Source organism: Nothoprocta perdicaria, unplaced genomic scaffold (assembly GCF_003342845.1).
Source record: "Nothoprocta perdicaria isolate Ctin4 unplaced genomic scaffold, notPer1 scaffold_6, whole genome shotgun sequence".
Taxonomy (NCBI): Eukaryota; Metazoa; Chordata; class Aves; order Tinamiformes; family Tinamidae; genus Nothoprocta; species Nothoprocta perdicaria.
The window spans coordinates 7,934,035-7,954,616 of NW_020455865.1; the positions used below are offsets into that span (position 1 = coordinate 7,934,035).

At 40.9% G+C, this 20,582-nt stretch overlaps 1 protein-coding gene across 5 annotated transcripts in view; it reads left to right on the forward strand.

Annotated features, from left to right (window-relative positions):
• Window positions 1–20,582, forward strand: part of EXD3 (exonuclease 3'-5' domain containing 3) — a 277,733-nt gene that overhangs the window by 63,691 nt on the left and 193,460 nt on the right. For 3 of the 5 annotated variants that reach the window (XM_026049500.1, XM_026049502.1, XM_026049501.1), the window contains exon 3: window positions 10,351–10,415. The exons of 1 other annotated variant lie outside the window; for it this stretch is intronic. In XM_026049500.1, the coding sequence (XP_025905285.1) occupies window positions 10,351–10,415 (65 nt within the window). Of the gene's footprint in view, window positions 1–10,350; window positions 10,416–14,558; window positions 14,730–16,060; window positions 16,229–20,582 lie in introns of all 5 variants that reach the window. One more of the 5 variants, XM_026049504.1, reaches the window with a different exon arrangement.

Here is a 20,582-nt window from a genome sequence, read left to right on the forward strand (position 1 = left end):
ATACATATATGTTATATTTATTTTATCTAAGGTAAGAGGGTGCACCTATGAATTTTTCAACTGAATAAATACTGCTACTTTTATCTTAAGCAGCTGTGGTACTCCTGTTTCTTTCCCAAACCTATTATTAGGAATGCTGGAAAAAACACCTGAGTTGTGCAGTCTGAAAGACTGAAAGTTTTTCCTGAACCTGCTTGCAGCATCTATAACTTGTTATAGAGAAGCTATTTTTCTGAGCAGCAAGCTGTGAAAAGTCATTTGGCTATTTCGTAATCAATTAAAGGTGACCTGGAGCTGCAAAACCAATTTTTGTTATTAAAAAATAAAAACCCAAATTTACATGGAAAAAACGTCAGAAGGGGATCCACACGTCATTGCATTACAGGTGAGATGCAACCCCAAGCCCAAGTGAGAAAGCTCTGCTGGACCTTCATTGGCTTTGCTAAGCAGGCCAGATAGCTCACAGCATGCCAGCATGTAGAGAAGTATTCTACCATCCTTAATGAAAATGAGGTTTGGATTCTCTTTTGAATATTTTGTTGAGGTTTTTTATAAGCACTACTTTATAGAAAGCTAATATAAACCCTAAGGTGAATTTTTTGTTGATATAAACCAGAATTAAGTGGGAATAAAACTTTTTTTTTTAAGAAGAAGAATTTTATCCATAGGATTTTTCCTTCAAAGAGATATTCTATTTAAAGCTTTTGCTAAAACTAGTTGACTGGATGAGATTAATTTACACTGACATTTTCAGCTGAAGATCTGACCTTTTGTGCTGGAGTAGTGAAAATGAACCATATGCTTCAGCGGTGTGTTTGAACGTGGATTTAACCACAATGTTTAAATACTTTGCTAACATCAACCCTCAGTAGGCAAAAGCACTATTTCAATTTCTATTTTAAAAACAATTTAATTCACATTTTGGATACTTTTAAAGCTAAGGTTCCTTCAAACTGATAACAACTTTAGTGATCTAGGACAGCAAAAAAATGTGAGTTTCTTCTCTAATGAAATAGTTAGTTTAATGATTCTGAATGCCAATATSTATTAGCTGAAGCATTCTTCAGGATTAAGTTGTCTTTCTCAGGTGTAACCTGCCTGTTTCTTGGGGCTATCCCTCCAAGCAGGARAATATATCCTGTCATTGATACTAAGTACGTGCATCATCTTTACAAGTTCTGAAMTGTTCATTTTTCACTACAAATGAAAGGATGAATTACTATTAATTTATTAGTGAGTCACCAAATCTTGTTTTTTTTCTGGCGAAAGTTTGGATATAAAAGGTTGGGAATAGGTGGTCCCTTGGATGTTAATGGAAAGTGYCTTTATGGGACTTGCTTTATCTGAACCTCCTAAGTCACCCAGTGTCATTATGGCAGCTGTCTCTTGGGTAACATCAGATAAAGTTGAGTGTACTGTAGGTGAGGGTGTTTTATGTTTCTTTTTTAAACTGGGAATGTTTTCAGGTTGTTTATCTTGTATGACCTATGAGTTTACCATTTGCTGATTCACTTCTTTAAAGAGAAGTATTTGAGAAGATGAATTYCAGACTTTGAGTCATTGTTCACTCTCCCATACCAGAAAAAAATAAGCGGTAACTTTTAGTTAATGTTAGCCATTGCAACCTGTTCTTTACACGTCCTGAGCTGCTGCTAGACTCGGTTGACARTTGCTTAGCTGGGGTCAGTGCTTGCAGCCAATAATGTGACTGGTCTCTTGTCGCTCTTGTGGCACAAGGCACTGATGAGTTGGGAAGGATTGAGGAGTCATTGACTGCTTTCAAAAATCAGTGAACTGAAGATCTGCAATTTGGAAATCCTTTTCTGAACGAACAGACAGCTGGACTATAAAGACCTTAAAATGATTTTTGCTTGGAGCAAAAATGTAGTGAATCGGAATGAGGAATGTTATGTTCCTTCTGTCCTTTCCTTAAAGACTTCTCCCTACAGAAAGCAGCCAGGGTCTAGGAGGCAGAATCCCATGGAAAATGCAGTTTGGATCATTGAAGTACCTAGAGATGCAGGAATAAAAACCTTTTGAAGTGGGAAAATTTGGGTTCCATTGGTGTGTTTTTACTTAGATGGTATGGAAATCTCCAGAGGTTTGGATCTAGCAAAGGGCCTGATTAGCTATTCTTGCTGGCAAAGATTACCAGTCAAGGCATATACATTTGTCCCAAAAGTCCCCGKTTTGGTATCAGCTGTACCTCTTAAGTGGGTGTAAGTGAGGAACTGATGGGAAAACTAAGTAGTGATGATTTTTAAAAAATTTACTGCTTTAAAAGAAGATTGGTAGACTTTGAAACATATACTTGGATTTTTTACTATAAAAATTTTTTTTTACTGAGCTGTTAGGAGAGACAGTTGAAAGTTATTAGTTCTAGGAACTGGGGATTTCCATGGATATCTGGAGAGGAAGGAAAATAATGATATTCTCAATACTGACTAGCAGAAAATTACTGGAATATCTAAGAATTTGCCCTTTTTACCCTAGGCAGTATCAGTTTGCTCGATTTACCTCCCTCCCACCCCCTCAAGGGTTTATGGATATGTCAGGAAAGAATGTTGGCTTTCCAAAGTTCCTTGAGTTTTCATTTCCATGAAACTGTTTGTAACTTAATACAGGGGCATTTGCTTATATGCTGGCATTATGAGAGGTCTCCTCTGATCTCTAATTAGTGGGTTTGATGAGGTGCAATAAGGCAGAGTACCAAATGCTTCCAGCAATTAGATGAGATAAATGCATGGGGTTGAATGAGTGTTTCCAGGAGGACAGTGACTGGCTCTTCACCCTTTCCTCCTCAACACTGAGGCATCTTACAGGAAAAGGAAAATATTTCTGTATATCTTTGGCAAAAATGTATGATGCCTAAAACAAGCAAAAGTAACTTTGCTGAATTTTGGAGAGAAAAAATATTTTAGGAAGTAAWTGTTTTTACTGAAATGGACTTGAGAATTAAAGAGCTGTGATTTGAGCAGGGTGGAGGTCCACCCCGCTCAATGTCTCCTCTTTACTGGTGGTGAATATGTTAGTGGAGGGTGTTAAAAATCAAAAGAGAAATGCAAGTTGCACCTGAGAAAGACAACTTAATCCTGAAGAATGCTTCCCCCTCGCATGTACCCCAGTTTCCCTAATTTAGGAAGTCTGTGTCTTTCTGTGTCAAAGACTTTACTGTCATCCCTGTGTTTAATGGCCTTTGAGGTTGAAGTCTTGTTGCTTTTCTGAAGGGTATCATTCCCTCACATGCCGTTTGCAGTACCTCATGTTGTTTTTGGGGGAGTTGGGTTTTTTTGAGGGTCAGCCTTTGCTTCAGATGTGAATTAAGTTGGTGAGAGAATGTGAGTACTTTCTGGTCTGACATGGGGAGGGGAAGAAGGTGCTGGCTGGAGTAATGAGGTGTATGTGTATGCAGGGGTGAAAGGGTGTTGAACCTGCTTGCCCTAAAATGAGATTTTTGTTAAGTAACCTGCCTTTCTCTTCATAGATTTAAAACAAAAAACAAACAAACCTAATAAAATTAGAGGAAATTATTATTAGCTTTTCTGCCCAGAAAAGCAAGCCTTTTCTTTTAATGAGAGTGCATTTGGTCTGATCTGTGTTTTTGGAGGTTAACAGAAAAAAAAAAAAAAAAAGATGAATTTTAGCCATTACGGAAACAAAACCCATCGTTATATGTAAGGATTGTTTTATAAGAAGCATATGTGCACTGTATTATTCTTTCGCTTGAAGTGTGGGGATTGTTTGCAGTTGGGAGGTTGCCTTAGAAGAATGTGAACTTCTGACTCACTGAGAAATAGAGTGTGTATTTGCAAAATTGTGAGGTTTCCTATAATATTTTCATAACTTTAATTTCTCAGAATGGAAGGAATATATTTTGCCATTAGTAAAAGAATGACTTTTACTACCATTGAGAAAGAAAGGATTATTTTTCTAGAAGTGCTTGCTTTGCTTTCAAAAGTGGTATGTTTTTTAAAGCATCTCAGTTCATATATACATATATATGAAGATCACTTTATGATATATATAATTATGATATATTATTATTTTTTCATTTATTATTTATTTTTATTTATACTTATATTATGATTACTATTATTTTTTGATTTCTTGCCTTTGCAACTCATTCTCCACTGTTTCTATTTTGTCTCTAAGCTTTGACTTTTCCATGACCCATGAGCTACTTAGTAGCGTTAGAACAAATTCTAGTGGAATATATTGCTGTCCAGAAGAGAGGGATTCAGTTAATGGCCTCTGAGGACCTCGAGCATTACTTACAAAAAAACAAATGAGGAACATGAAGTCATCATTGAATGTTGGATGCTTTGAGATARATTTCCCAAAGGATATTAGAGAAAATAAAAGTAGTGTCACCCTTGTGATATCGTACAGCATCTTAGCACATAAGTATAGTATATGAAAATCAGAATACAATGTAGGTGTGGGCAACCCATCCCTCCCTATCTTACGTCCAAATTACGTAATTACATTACTTAGATGATTTTATTTAATCAAGTGGATGCCAACTTCCTTTCTGCCCCAAATCAAGCAAAATTATTCCTGTGGAGTTGAAGCAAACATCTCATGAGCTGAGCTGGTTTTGGTACAAGAAGACTGGGGTGAGGGGAATGGGTCAACCCGACTTGGTTTCAGTTCARCTATCCCATAACCAAGCTGTAAGTGGATTGTGCCCTTCTAAGTAGATGCTGGGCCACATTGCAGTAGGGCCTTTGGTAGCACCAGCACTTGTCACTTACGAGCTCAACTTCAATGTACTGTACTGGTTGTAGAAGGGCAGCTTGGAAGACCAAGTCCATGGGCCACGGTTRGAGAGATACTCACCTGCGGCAGATGGGAGATTGACAATTGCCTAATGGGAAGCAACAGGAAGAGAATGGGGCTGGGGGAAATTTTGGAAAAAGTCACAGATGATGACAAACTGAGAAATAACTGAGGATTCTGGCTACTGGAAATGAGCTAATGCTACTGATCAGATGGTTATTACCCAGGAACCTACTTGATTTTGTTGTTCATTTCCTGACTGAAGTGGAGGGTATCCTAGTGCAGCAGGTGAATGTGAATGCATGATTGAGGACTTGGAGGAGTAAGTAATGGATACTTTTTCTTCAGTGGGATTTGGATTCCCAGACCTCCCAAAAGGTGAAATCTTTAATGTTAAAATTGCAGAGGAAGTGTGTGGTGTATGGGAGAGCTTAAGACTACAGTGACTGTGTGGTTCCTTGCCTTTGACATCTGAAGCAGCCTGGGCGGTGGACTTCAAAAGCTCCATGGATTCGAAAGTTGTAACTAAAATTGGAGCCAAGGCCTGAAGTGAGCCAGGCATACCTTATAAAGAAGGATCCTTGCTATGCTATTACTTCATTTCTGTCTTGGTTGAAGCTAGTTAAACCAACATAGCTAAGCATTAAAAAGTGTATTTGTCTTTTTCAGGAGACAAATTTAAGGAATAGCAACCAAGCCCGGTGAGAGAGCTTTGGCGCTCTGAAAATTATGCTTAAGGAAAAGCAGCTTCTTGCTTTGGAAGTTAAGTAGTTGTGTGACATCTGATCCTGCTGTAGGTTTTGCCCTGGAGAGTTCAGTGGCGGGATGTAATTCCCACCTGAATTGTTCCGTCTCTTAAGGCAGCATTCCTCTGCCTCACTGCAGATGGACACTGCTGCTGCACACTCCTCTTTGGGAGCAAATAATGCCAGAGTGCTTTCAGTCTTGGTGGAAATCGCATCAGTGCAGTCAGGGGAGAGTTAGATGAATCACCGCATGCTTAGCCCTTAGTCATAGCGTTCTTGGAAATGAAGTGGTGATATTCCTGGAAAAATCAATTCCTCCTAAGACACAAAGACAGAGAGGAGAAAGTGTCCAAGAACCATCGATGCCCCTCCTTCGTGCAGGTACATCCTGAAACAGGAACAGACTTTTGATCGGACAAATTACGTCCAGCAGGCCCATTATTTTCTCCCTGTTGAGTGTGAAGAAAGTCTCTGGGGTATAGCTTGGGGCAGATGCTACATTTATGGATGCCACTTCATGTTACTGCCCTGTAAAGTTTAGGAGAGTTTAGAGATTCCCCCTCAAAATTGTCTTAACAGTGTAATTAACCCTTTATAATAGAATCATAGAATGCTTAAGGTTGGAGGGGACCTCCAGAGGTCATCGAGTCCAACCCCCTGCTCACGCAGGGTCACCTAGAGCACGTGGCACCGGGCTGCATCCAAGCGGGTTTTAAAGATCTCCAGAGAAGGAGACTCCACAGCCTCTCTGGGCAGCCTGTTCCAGGGCTCTGTCACCCTCACAATCAAGAAGTGTTTCCTTAAGTTCCTGTGGAACTTTTGGTGCCTCAGCTTGTGGCCGTTTCCTCTAGTCCTGTCGCTGGCCACCACTGAAAAGAGGCCGGCCCCTCCTCCTCACTGCCTCCCTTGAGGTATCTATAGACACTGATCAGGTTCCCCCACAGCCTTCTTTTTCTCAGACTGAACAGGCCCAGCTCTCTCAGCCTTTCTTCATAGGAAAGCCCCTGATCATCTTCGTAGCCCTGTGTTCCACATCGCTCTTGTACTGGGGAGCCCAGAACTGGACACAATATTCCAGATGTGGCCTCACCAGGGCTGTGTAGAGGGGGACAATCATCTCCCTCGACCTGCTGGASACRCTCWTCYTAATGCMCCYCAGGATCCCGTTGGCCTTCTTGGCCACCAGGGCACACTGCTGCCTCATGGTCAWCKTGTCRTCCACCATGACRCCCAGGTCCCTCTCTGCGGGGCTGCTCTCCAGCAGATCAGTCCCTAATCTGTACTGGTGTCCGGGGTTATTCCTCCCCAAGTGCAGGACCTTGCACTTGCCCTTGTTGAACTTCATGAGATTTTTCACAGCCCAGTTGTCCAGTCTGTCCAGGTCCCTCTGGATGGCAGCACAGCCCTCAGGGCTATCAGCTATTCCTCCCAGTTTGGTATCATCAGCAAACTTGCTGAGGGAGCACTCCAGCCCTTCATCCAGGTCGTTAATGAATAAGTTGAACAGGACCGCACCGAGGACYKACCCCTGGGGGACACCGCTAACTACAGGCCTCCAACTGGACTCAGCACTACTGGTAACTACTGGACTCAGCACTACTGGTACTGCTTTCACAATGCAAGTCACGCGAACAGCCTCAGTCAGTGACTTTCTCCTGCCAGAACATTTCAGCAGAATTAGTGAATAATGCAGGAAGGTTTTGCAAAGACACAATACCAAACCACTGGCCTTTTGGTGGCCACTTCACCAACCTTGTACTTCACTGCTTTTGTTGTGATTGCAGAAGGTTTTGAGTGCTCTGTGTACAAAGGAAGAAAGAGAACGATCAGGGCAAAATTTATGGTTTTCCTCAAAGACACATTTCTCACTCAAAAATATAAGCCTTGTGGTTTATATGGTTTTGAAATATAACCACAGATACTGTAAACTGGAAAGGATTTGATTTATCATCTTGCCCACCTTTGTTGCCAGATTCAGGGTGGGGAAAATTTACTTTCATAGCTAAAAATGTGGAAATCAAATATGTTACTGTCAAAATTTTTAAAATAAGAACAGATTTGGAGAAACCCTTTGCCTTTGCAGAGTGAGTGCAGAGATGTCTCTCTCTGAGATCTCTGGATGCTATAATGGTATTTTGGAGAAGCTTGTTGAAGTGTTATGGTCTGCAGCCCCCTTCTTTTGCATCTGTGAAGGAAGGGACAGATAGTTGAGCTTGACCTAGAAGCTGAGGCTTCTCAGGCTTGGAGAATGGTGAATGTGACCATAATTCTGCTGCTCTTAAAGGATGCATAGCCAAGAGCAAAGGGATGGCTTCTGCCACGCTGGATTTTTATTCTGCTTCATATGGCCTCATGCTTGTTTTGTTTGTTCGGGTCATGCAGACTTTGAATGATCCATTTGGTAATGGTTGGTAGACTCTCTTTACTCATGGGAGAGCCACAGAATTTAACTCTTCTTTAAAATAAAAGTTCTGCCTGTTCTCAATATGTGGAATGAGAAAGAATTTTTCTGGCCTTCCAGTCTTGTCCTTTGTTGCAGATACATCTGCACATATTCTGTAGCCCTTTAATACATGTAGCAGCAAGTGATTGTGGTTTTTTACTCTTGTTGCTGTGACTGGAGACTGTTCCAGGACCTTCTCATTCTGTTATATAGAAGTTGTCTTCTGATTTGAGCCTAAATGAATTTGTGCTTCAGTTTGGACTGCTTGGTTTGCAGACACTTTGCTGTATGCTTTCTTCTCTTGCAAATTTTCCTATCTTCCTCTTACACTGAGCAATTATCTGCTCTCTGGATTCCTTCTGGAAGGCCTGAAAACTCCTAGGAAGGTCTTGTTCTTTCTCCTTGGACATCATGGCTTAGGTTCCTGCCACTTCTTGGTTCTTTGATGTGGATGAGCAGGCTCCTAGCTGATGCTCTAGCTAGGAACTCTAGTAGTGAGTGCAGTTTTCCTGCCACAGGCAGTAATTTATTTCTTAGGGGTGCCAGGAAGCCTAAGGAGAGACCAGTCCTCCAAAGTGGTTCTGGTTGAGGAAGAATTTTTAGTTCTCTTAGTAGACAAAGAGAGGTCAAACTTCACATTTTTTTTTCTTAGGTGGAGAGTAGCTAGATAAACTAGTTCAAGACCCCCTGCAAACTTCAGTATGAACTTTCAGATGAACTTGAGAGCCAGTTTCCAGGCTTCTGTATATACAGTGAGATTATCTTTCAGTTTTATAGGAAAAAATATCACCTAAGCAAGCATCTTGCATTGTTGATGCAAGGTTGAAAAAGCTCTTCAACATGTTGAATTATTGGCTGTATCTGAGCTCAAACACTGCTTTCCTAGTGGCTCTCATTTCCTGTTTTCCAGGTTGTTTGCTGCATGAATTACAGTGCCAACTTGCAGTGTATTTAGTTAAATGCTCAGTTGCATTCTGGTTCTTTTTCTTTCCGCATGTGTGTATAAATTTCATTTATACACACAAGAGTGTATATGCATGCACACACATATAGGCTGATTTTGACTGTTCATTGTTAATTTTGTGGAGAGCGGGGCTTTTAATGCATGCACACACATATAGGCTGATTTTGACTGTTCATTGTTAATTTTGTGGAGAGCGGGGCTTTTATTTTATTTTATTTTATTTTATTTTATTTTATTTTATTTTATTTTATTTTATTTTATTTTATTTTATTTTATTTTATTTTATTTTATTTTTGTAAAGAGAGTCTTTCCTCTTTCTAAGGATAACCTCTAGCTGAGAACAGCCTCTCCCGGAATGATGTAGAGTAATTGAGAAACTGGACATCTCCATATAACCTGCTTAGGAAATGTAGAGGGCCAAAGGCAATTTAGAAGCTGTTTCTCTTTCTGGTTAGCATGTTTCTTTGGGCTTTATGAAGATAGGTAACAGAAGATGCATAGAATGCAGGAGGGATGTTTTTGAGGATTCATCCAGATTTTTTTAACTTAGTCTTCATGTTCAAACTGTTCATGCCACAGATTTCCACCCAAAATATCCTAAAAAGTTTTAGCTAAATGAATATGAATGAAATAAAGATAGATAAGTAACAACATTACTTCTTTTAAAAATACAATGTGTCGAGACATTTGTTTCAGAAATACTCTTTTGGTCATTTGGCTTGCTGAATAATAAGAGATACGAAGTAGCAGTGTGTAAGATTTCCGTTAAGCAGGCCAAAAGGTACAATAAATTCCAAATAACTGTCCTGAAATATTTTGTTATTATTTTTGTGCTTCACTCTAATCACAACAACTTTTAGTCTTTCCTTCATCTGTGAGTCTGACCAAGGTTCCCGACCTGTTAGTCAAGTCTCTCCTGCGCTTACCAGATATCTGCTGATCTTGCAGGCAAATCTGCCTGCTCCTGTCTTCCAGGCCCAGGCTGGAACAAGGTTAACACATTACAGCTGTTTCTTTTAAAAACTGGTGGMTGTTGATAGTCTTCTATAAACTGTGCAAGAAATTGACTCTTCCAGGATTGTTTTGCTTCGTATTAAAAAGGGAAGAGATGGTGTGGGTGTATTTGAATGGCAGCGGTACGATTTAGCTGCACATGCCCCAGTCCAGTGTCTCAGGATTTGCACTCGTGCGGGCGCTTGGTTAAAGCTGTGCATGGGTGATGCTCAGGCTTCAGTGCTTTAATCCTGACTGGCAGCTGGAAGGGTGATGGTTTCAAACACAGTAGCCCAGAGCAGCTAGTTTCTCTTTGGCCAAACAATGCACCAGTGTGTCCAGGCTGCCAGTACCGAGCCAATAAATCTGTTTTTTGTTTTGTTTTACTTTTCTCGCCCTTCTCTCTTTCTTTCGCTTTCCTCCAGGCCAGGACCCACTGCTATTGCTGAAAACCCTTCAGCTTCTCTGGACAAAGAAGGAGATGAAGGAGGTAAGGCTGGGCGGTTGCACCTCCCCTCTGCGCTGTTGCTCATAAGTGCATGCAGAGCATGTCCTGGCACCGGGCCTGTGGGTCAGAGCTGCAATTCTTCACCATTGCTTTCAGTGCCAGTGCACAGGGGAAGGCCCTTCGCTTCTCAGCAAAGAAAAGGTAGTTCTGTGTGACATGACGCAGTTGAGGGGCTCATAAAAGAGCTGGAGCTCACAGGGGCTGAGTTGGGGGCGGGGGGAAGATAAATCAAAGTTTCTTTTATTTTCTTTGAAGCACATTTTTATCTATTAAAATATCTTTGGGGCAAGGAGTATTTCTAGTAGCTAAAAAGAAGATGGTTGAAGTCAATAGAAATGCAGTCTTTGCCAAGTGGATTGATAACAAAACTTTTGTGTTCATGACATTTTACTTTCTCTTTTTCTATTTGAGATGGTTTTGTCTTTTGGAGCAGTGAAAGCAGTTCACGCTGCCTTGCTGTGATTAGTGTTATATTTTTATGCAGGCCCCTATGGGCTCTGTGTGCAGAATTTCTCACAGGGACTAAAATATACTTCATCTAAATTTGGGAGTGTGAAAACTAACAAAAACACTGGACATACTGCCTTAGTGTCAACTTGCTCATTTTTAACTTTGGTTTGCCAAGGTTGGTTAATAGCTGTTTTTTTTTTTTTTTATTTGTTTGTTTTTTTTTAAGACCCAAGCATGTGCAGCAGCTCACGCCTTAGCCACATTGACTACTTTACCTAATACACCATGTGAAATGCCTGGTGAGGTCGAATCTCATATCAACGAGATACTTAACCCAATCCTAGTTATCCTAAATGTATCCAGTGTCCTTGTCTGGCATATTTAGATTCACCATTATGGACAGTCTGTGGTTCCCAGCCTAAATAATCAGGCAACTGAAAGCAGAACATGGGAGGTGTCTTTCTAAATGGTCAACTCCTAACATGGACTTGAGCTCAGCAACTGTGAAGCCTTGCATTTTATCTAAAGTTTTGTTAGGGTTGGACAAAAAAACATTATTTGTTAAGTCGTGAGGACAGTTAACTCCATGAAACCAACAGTAGGGAAGAGTAATCATCGGAGTCTCTATTTTTTTGCTGTGGGTTGAAAAGCTGGAGGAAAACCCCATGAGTTAGGCTTGCAGCTTAGTGTATGCAGTTTGTTTGCTCCTGGGACTGTCATCCTGGTAAAATTTCATAATTTCACATGGCTGGCCAGGAACTCCTGATTGCTTTGAGGAGGGCTCACTGACTATGAGCTATGTAGTGAGCTACTAGTGCGCTCACTACAGCTTCATGGTGGGACATCTTTGGCCTCTTTGGGCCCCTCTTTAGACTGCAGTGTGTGGCTGCATGTGCAAGCAAACCCATGCTTCTGAAACTGGGAGGTGCATTTCTGGACCACCTAAAAGTCTTTTTAGAGAGACCAAGAGGAATGTAGTGGCGCAGATGGCTCTAAGCTGGARAGCACAATGTGGATGTCTCCCAGAGCTTCTGACACCTGCCCACCATGCTAGCCATGAGACAAACTACTCAGTGTTCAGGATGTTGCTCTCCTGCTAACATGCGATGCACCTGCAGCAGTGCAGCCACTTGTGAGGACTGAAGCAGGGGAACCTGCTGCCCTACTCCTCTGAAGTTCAAGGGGTCCTAAGTTAGCTACTRTCTGTCTTTCCAGTGATTGAAATTGAGGGAAGTTGATTTACAGATGACTGTTCTTGCTCCATTGCTGTTTAAATGGCAGTGACCTCCTCCTCCTTTGCTTGTGTGCTGTGAGTTAATACCATATATTAACTAGTTTGTATCAGTTTCCATTATTTGGTACCCTTTTGTCTCAAAGCCGTGAACATAAGCAGAAGGAGGGCTCCTATCTAGGGCAGGACCCTGATTCTGGAACATGGTTTTAAGAATTGACCGTGTTTTTTGCAGCAAAGACAGTTTTGGAATAACAGACATCTGAACTTTGTAACTAGAAGTTAGGAGCCAAAACTACATGAAGGAGTGTGAAGTTTGAGCATCAGCAAAATGTTCCTACTCCCAGATCTGCTAGGCTTTGGAAAAATCCCCAGGAGTATGTAAGCCCCGCCATGGGAATCGATTGAAATGCCAATTACACGTTGGAGAGGACTCCTTCCCTGATGGAAGGACGAGCCAGGCAACACAATACTCTTTTCTCTCTGATTTCTCCAATTTAGATATCTTAAGCAGATGCTTCTTTTTGAGCAGTACATGCCATTAGCTGAAGCCCTTGGATTGCTCAGAAGTTCTAAAGAAGCCTTTGTCCCCGCTTAAAAAATCTAAATGATCTATGTTCAAAACTCATTCTAGATATATTGTTGCTGTTCTTGTCAGTGCTGTAAGTGTTTGGAGATACTGCGCGTGTGAAAGCAGGCTTGTACTCTCCCAAGGCTTGTCCACTGCAGGCCATCCTGCCAAAGCCTCAATTTGGTTTCCAGCTGAAGGAAGAGATGAGTTGTGCGGTGAAAGCTCTCATTTGACCTATATGTGCTGAAGTGGAGCTTTGGGGGAAAAAAATAAAGAAGGAGGCCACTTATACACAGTGCGATTTACTTGGCCAGTTGCTTTGTTTTCCTTTGGCTGTTGTGTTGGATACTTGTGGTTGGAGGAGAGCTTGCTTGTTCCTTCTGCTGAATCTCGCTGTGCAGATGGAGCCCTATGTTTAACAGCATGATTTCTTGCCACAAGGAAAAACACTTAAGAAGGAGAAAGCTGTTATCTGAAGTCACATCTTTGTTAGTCATCAGCTTTTTCATGCTACATTTGATAATTTAGTGAGAAAGAAGCAGTCTCTGTCATAAGCGATACATTTTGTGCTTTTTTTTTTTTTCCCAACATGAAAGAGGCTGTGGAAAATGACCATCTTCCAGTAAATATTACGAATGAATAAGAAAAAAAAAAAGAGAAAGAAAAATCATTGGCAAACTTTCTGTAGATTTTTCCTTTGTCTTCCATGTCTGTCTTCAAACTGTATGTTGTTTCCATTGGAAGCTGCAACTGGGACCATCCTATACAGTAAATTATAAGTGCTGGCTGCAAGCAGGAATGAGCATCTTTTGGATTTTACTTTTTTAGCCAGGAAAGAGAGAAAGCAGCTGCTCGTGGTGATTTCTTGTTTTCTCTCTCTACTTTTGCTTTGCTCCATGCCAGTATGTGTATCATGTGGTGAAAGGTCCTGTGTGGGTACTGAAGGATGCCACTTGCTCACCCTGCCAACCCTGTGAGCTCCTTGGAAACTACTTCTAATGTAAACATTATAAAGATATTGCTCAATACTGCTAATTTATCACTTCTACCAGATGGGTAGTAAGTAGCCTATTAACATTCACAAAGTGAGTGTCCAATTCCTTCACATTTCTAAACACATCACCCTAGGATTCGTAAGATTTATGGAGTTGGAGTTTTCCCATGTTCCCAAGCTCTTAGCAGTGCCTGACGCTTTTACCGAGGTGTGCAGGGTCTACCACACATTTGGCAGCAGGTAATCTGCAGTAGATACCTTGCACAGGTTAGTTTGGAGGAAAAGAGATTAGTTTTACTGTATGGCAGCCTAGGTTTTGAATTCTGATGCTTCATTCTATTTATTTTCATCTGCAAAATCTGAATTATTCCATTACTCTCAGATATTCCATTGTCATGAAGGGCACTCATGCTCTTGACRCTCGAGTGGGTTTAAGGTCAAATAGGAAAGTTAGTGGTATAAGAATGGGGAGACAATTTAATTTACTGAGGTCTGCTAGGAGTTAAGTAGGTTCTGAGCTCTGTCATCTACCTTTATTGCCATTTTCCTAATAACACTACTTTCTCCAGCTCACTTCTTTCTTGTCCCCACCCCCAAATCCCGAGCGCTTTTGTGTGCCCCACAGAACAACTTCTCTGTCTTTATGGGATAATTAGTGTGGACAATTGCCGCTTTTCCCATTGAGTTTGAGGTGCAGTGAGCCGTGAAGGAATCTGTAATGACATAAAAAGTCACTGGAGGCGCGGATGGTGGCTGAATAGCAACAGTTACCTCTCTGAATAGATTAAGTTAAAAAAAAATAAAGCTTTGTGTCCAGTTGGGGGAAGGGAGGATTCACTAATCTTTTTTTGTACATGACAATGTGTTTTTGTATCTCAGCAGCTCAAGGAAGAAATCAGGCAGGGCTTTGCAGCACTGGAGGACCCACTGACAGGACTCCTGGACATGCTGGAGAACAGCAGTGATTGGAAGGGGAAAGGACATTCCCTGGGGTATTACATTACCAGCGAGTTGCAGCTTTGGATAAAAGAGCATCCTGCTGTTCCACAGGTTAGAAAAAGAGAGCAAGAGAGATTGTGGAGAAAAGAAAGGGCAATTGATTTTCATGTCCCTGAAGTGTACCTAGGTTCACTTCGTTCCATAGTCCAGGATCTCTTCTGTATTCTTGCACTGAATGCAGTATGACTTGTTAAGTGAAATTCTTGCTGTGGTGCTGTCATGTGGTGATGGTGACCTGAAAAATGACATATTATTCAAAGCTGTGATGCCACAGTGTCTTTCTGTTTCTCCACGCAAGCTGGGATTTCTATCTTTCCAGATCAAAACCACTTGGAGCATGGATATTTCAGTCTTTGGCTGGACTTTCTCACTGGAGCTTACAGTGCTGCCATCAGCATAAATCCAATTGCAGTGATCTACTCGGCATGTTCTTCCAGTTCTGTAAATAGAAGCCAGTTACTGTACAGTTCCTTAATTTTTGACATATGGTGGGGAGCTTTTATCTTTCAAAATGCAGAAAAGAGTAACAGTATGACTTTTCAGCAGCTAAATGATTGGCTTTATAACACTGGGTCATCAGATTATATGCCCTAATGCTTACCATTCTTCATGCCATTTTATATTCTGACCTGTTGAGATTTTTCCTTTTTTTGTGCTTTCTACTTCTGATCCGTTAGATACTTCTAAATTCGTATTGTTAGATACTTCTAAATTTGTGTTGTTTCGTTTTCCACTATTTCAAATGACTCTTTTTTGAGGCTGGCCTTTACAGAATTTTTTCAAAGATYGCTGCCAGTACAGTATCTGCGATATTGCCTTGAAATTCCTATTTGCTAAGGGAMACATCATGCCAGGAGCACAATGCTGAATACTTGCATTTCTACCTCTTACTATGACACTTCTGCTTTTTCTGACCTTCCTGTACCTAGGCCCYGGAACAAGCCAATAGAAGACAATTGAGTGGTTACACACGATAGGAGAAAATCAGTGTTGAGGGGAGTTGGTGGATTCAAAGATTTTTTCAGTGAGGAACTAAAGGAGAGAATTTTTAAATAGCTGTATTAGTAAAAGAGGGCACTTCTCCAGTTTCGTATTTGCCTTTTGTACAAGGCCATATGCTTTTTCCAGAATAATCCCACAAACGTTTAAATGTTTTCAAATTGGATGCTGTGAAAAAAATGTGCATCATATTGTTCTGATTTCTGCATGCAGACTCCTTGGGGAAATTGGAGAATCCCTTCCCAAGGAATTGGCGTCTTCCACTGTTTAAGCAAGCTGCATTTGCAACTGCCATTGAATTGTAGCCATCTTGACTAAATCTGTGTTTGATTTTTTTTTTTTTTTTTTTTTTTTTAATTTTTTTTTTTTTTTTTTTTTTTCAGTCTGGTATGTACCTAAAGAAGTTGCAGACTCGTGTATTCAGAATACTAGCCCAGTGCCCAGCTAATCTTCTTGACCCTCTGATTAGCATTTACCAACTCCATACAGCAGACCGGAACTATTTGCTTGGACACGTCAGTCATCTTTATCACAAAGGTGATTACAAAGAGGTGGGTCATGTCTTTCAAATAAATTTACTTTCTCAGCTCTGTAGTTCTCTGTTAATGCCTGTGTCCATTTTTGGATGCATTTCAATGTAAATTCCGTTTCATCACAGCAGCTGCACACTGTGAATGATGCAGCTTAGCATGGCCTTCTGATGTACATGTGTAGACTGTCTTCAACCTTATTTTTTTCTGATGGCTGAATACTGAATGGCAGTGAAACCTTCCTCTACCCTTTTCTTGACCTTTGAAAGTAATGGATTAATAGGGTTTAATTTGGAGAACTTAAGAGGATGGTTGCACACTTTTTTTATGTTCCTGGGGACTTTTGTAGGCATTCATAGACCTGCTGTGGAAACTCCAATCTGCCTACAACAAGAAAGGGTTGGAAAATCTCTCTGTTTCCAAGTGATTACCCTAGCTAGAAGGGCTGCTTAGTTCAAGGAAATCTGAAGTCTCTTACCACATGAGCCTTATGAGCCAAAAGGTGTTGGTACTCATGCATTTGTGTGTGACTGACTGACAATGATAGGAGTTCACCAAAACCTAAATCTGGTATTTTACCATGTATCTTAGGGCATTCTGAGTATCTCTATCATCACTGTGATGTCTAGATATTTTTAGGATTGTTCTCATGAGCAAAACACACACAATTATAAAAAAACGAAAATTATAAAAACTCAACAGCAACAACAAAACACTTTCTCAAGGGGAGATGGGTCACTTTTTTTAAAGGAACCTAATATTTAGGATCTTTTAAAAGGTTTTTAATCTTTTTCTTCAGCAAAACAGTAGTTCTCAGGAAAGCTTTGCATTCTCTTCTAGGTAATTTCTGAATACAGCGCAAAGGTTAATTTGCATGTAGTTAGAAGTATCCATAACTACTTGTGACTTGTTTTTTGTTCAGTGAGTCTTTGAACATGAGTGTTTGAAAATACTAGMAGAAATGCAGTGTTTGGCAATATTAAATGTAATTTTTATATTCTCAGTTCCCCAAATATAAATTGTTTTCTTTTAGAAATGTAAGTCTAACAATAAAAACAATTCCACCAAAAAATGTATACTTCTTTTGGTTCATTCCACAGTAAAGCTCATTTACTTATTGCATGCAATGTGAAGTACAGGGATCTTCAGATAGTGAAAGCCCTTAGCCATGATTTTCTTGTACTTATGTTTTTACCAGAAGGGTGAACAAAACTGTCTTGGAAAATGACAGTCATGTAGGAGGAAATCTTTTATTCCCATTGGGAGAGATCATAACTTAATCCAAAAAWACTGGAAGTGGGATGCTGAGCACTTGCTGTGGACTGTTCATCAACTGTGGACTATTCATTTCAGATGGGACAGTAAACCAGATTCAAATGTAATATTCTTGACTCTTTTGCTTCTTGCCCACAATGAGAAAAACCTTAAAAGCCATTAATGTCATTTGTTTTTTGTCCCATTTCTATATTTAGAAAGCAATTTGTTTCCTTTAAAGTATTATCRTGTGAATCTTAGAACTCTGCAGCTTTGTTCCATGAGTTAAGGTTGCTTTCCCTCAAAAAGCTTTAGGAGAAAGGTCTCTTTAGAAAATCAGATCCCATAGGATCCAAAGGGACCGGCCTAGCTGTTTGCTTCTAAAGCACATTTGACCCTCCCTGTTTCCCTAAAATTAGTCAAAAGCTGAACCAGTTTGCTAATCAGAACTRCAAGAAGTTCTGCAGCTGTGCGAAGCTGCTGTTTGTGATTCATGAATGTTGATAACACTTCTTTAAGTCACAGCAGACCCTCCACATCCCAGGTTGGACATTTCATGGGCATGGTGCTTTATGGTGGGAAGATAAATCAATGTAAGGTTAGTGCCATGTTTTTTTTGATGTGGATGTAGGTAGGTACCTTCCTACTTTGGCTTAGCAGCAAAAATAATTGCTATATATTCTGAGAGATATCCGATGGAGCTGGTGGATATGGTTAGCTGGCCAGAGGATGGCACTCTTGCTCCCATGACACAGAATAAGCTGATAAAGTAACAGTTCAAGATGATGACAAAGACATGTAAGTGGTATTGGAGGCATTTGGTATTTTGTTTTTCTTYCTTCTGTCCAAAAATAAATGAGGGTTCATTGCAGGTGCTGGAGGAATGTGGTGTGGGGCCTTGCACAGTGCTCCAAAGGAGCTTCCGAAGCAGCTTCTGTCACAGGTCCCATGTAAAAACTTGAGTTCTTATTTTACAAGGATATCCAGCTGGAGGATCTTAAAATATCAGCTCGTGCTGTTTCAGCTGCAGTACCTGCAGTTTCACTCCCTTTTCAGCATCCACTTGCTCTCTTGAGCTAGGCCCATGTGTAAGAAAGGCCCGGTAGTCCTCCGACACCTGCAACGAAACCAGCCTGCTTGCCACCTTCAACCGCAGGGCTGGCTGAAATGCAGCGCATGCCGGGCAGCGCATGGAGCCCCCCGTTGCTGCCGTCAGTGCTGCCTTTGACGGCTCATCCTGCAGGCGCTGCCTCGGTGTCAGCCCGGCGGCTTTGTGGGCAGCAAGATGGCCGTGGTGAGGCAGGAACAATGCAGGGATTCAGCGGCCCTGGGGTAATACAGTGTGAGGCGAGTCTGTGAGGAGGCCCTGAATAGGCCAGGCTGTGCTCGAGAAGAATGAGGGCTAGGCAGAAGGCAAGCTAGTGTTTCATGGTCATCTTATGTTACACTTCAGCCTTTCAAAGAGTGTCTGGGGCTGCTTGAATGAACCTCTCTTGCACTCCCAATGCAGGAATCCGGAGACAAAGGGGACTCTTGTCACTCGCAGGCCCCTTTAGGGAAGAAAAGCCATTGTCACATGAACAGGGGCAGTCTGGCAGGCTGTGCATGCTTCAGTGCCCCATGATATCGCTGCGTCTCGGCGGCAATCACATTCAGGGTCCTGTCAGCTTTGATTAGCGGGGTCTCATGACTTAATGTGCCGCGATATTTCACGTCTAAGGGTGGTGGCCGTCTTTCTGCAGCATGAATGCCTACCATTGTCTGTCAAGTTATTTTATTTACATTTTTTTTAAACAGCTTATAAAGGTAAAAAGATAGCTGTGCTGAAAAAAAAAAAAGAAAGAAACAGAAAAAGTTCAAATTCCTTTGCTTCTGGATCAGTAGTAAGTACTGCTTGGGTCAGATACAGTGAAACTTGTTTGCACAGCGAGCATCAAAGTTCTTGTCGTGTTTAACAGCTTTATAGTAATTCTGAACAGGTGGCAGTGGAGCTGGATTTAGGAAGGAAACAATAAATAATCTTTTTAGCCTCTGACAACCGAAATATTCTTGGGCCTGAGAGAGCTCCCTCTCGGACATCTCTACACCAGAGACCAGAAGTAATTTTTTACCCCTTCCTCCATCAATTTGGCTCTTAAGGGAGACCATTGCTGTGAGTTTTTAGAGAGACAAGAAGTATGTCATTTTTACTGAACTTTTTTTTGGYCCCTCTCTATTTTTTTCTGTTTTCAAAAGCGGAGTATTTATACTATAAATGGAATATTCTATTAATACTTTATTTGTTGATATATTTATGCAAATAGGGGGTGTTCAGTCTATATGTTAAACAGTGCATTCTTTCAAGTAAAATACCRAGGTTTAAAAAGTTAAGGTGTTAAATTATGACATAAAATGCACTTAATTGGAGTACCCCAGCAAAGAAGTTCTGTGGATGCAGAGTTCAGATTTTGTCAGCAGCACATAGCAAACAAATTATAAAAAGTGGTTTAACAATTCTGTAGGAAGGATGATTGACCTGAGGGTTAAACTTAAAGGAATATGAATATGCTAAGGTCTAGAAATGCATAGTTCAACCACTGATAACCCTGAATTTTCACTGTAGTGATGTTCTGCAAGCTGAGGCATGGATCCTTGTAGTTCTACTTTATACTAATGTTTAATCTGTAATTAGGTTGACTGATCTCTTAATGGATATTTGAATTGGGGATTTCTTCATTCTTTTTGAACTTTTCTGAGCTCTTTCTGTGACAGCGAAAATATTTGTTATTACTTCTTCCCCTTGTCCCTTGCCTTACAAAATTTTGTTCAATTCATGTTGTATTTTACCATTGCATGTACATTCTGAATTTCTCCGTCTCCCACCATCTTTTTCCAGAGGCRCTTTCTGCTATGGGCATTTCTCTGGAGAAGTTGCTTGGAAAGGGGTTTGAGCACTGCTGGGGAAAAAATAACTCAGCTGGTCTGTTCATAGAGAGAATCTGAATTTGGAGGATCTGGTGAGGTGGGTGGCTGACATCCATAAGAAACTTGGGCAGAGCTTAGAGGCTCACTTTGTTGTGAGGATGCACTGACCAGTTAAACCAGGTTTAAAGCTGCTTGAATGAACAGAGGAAAGCAAATC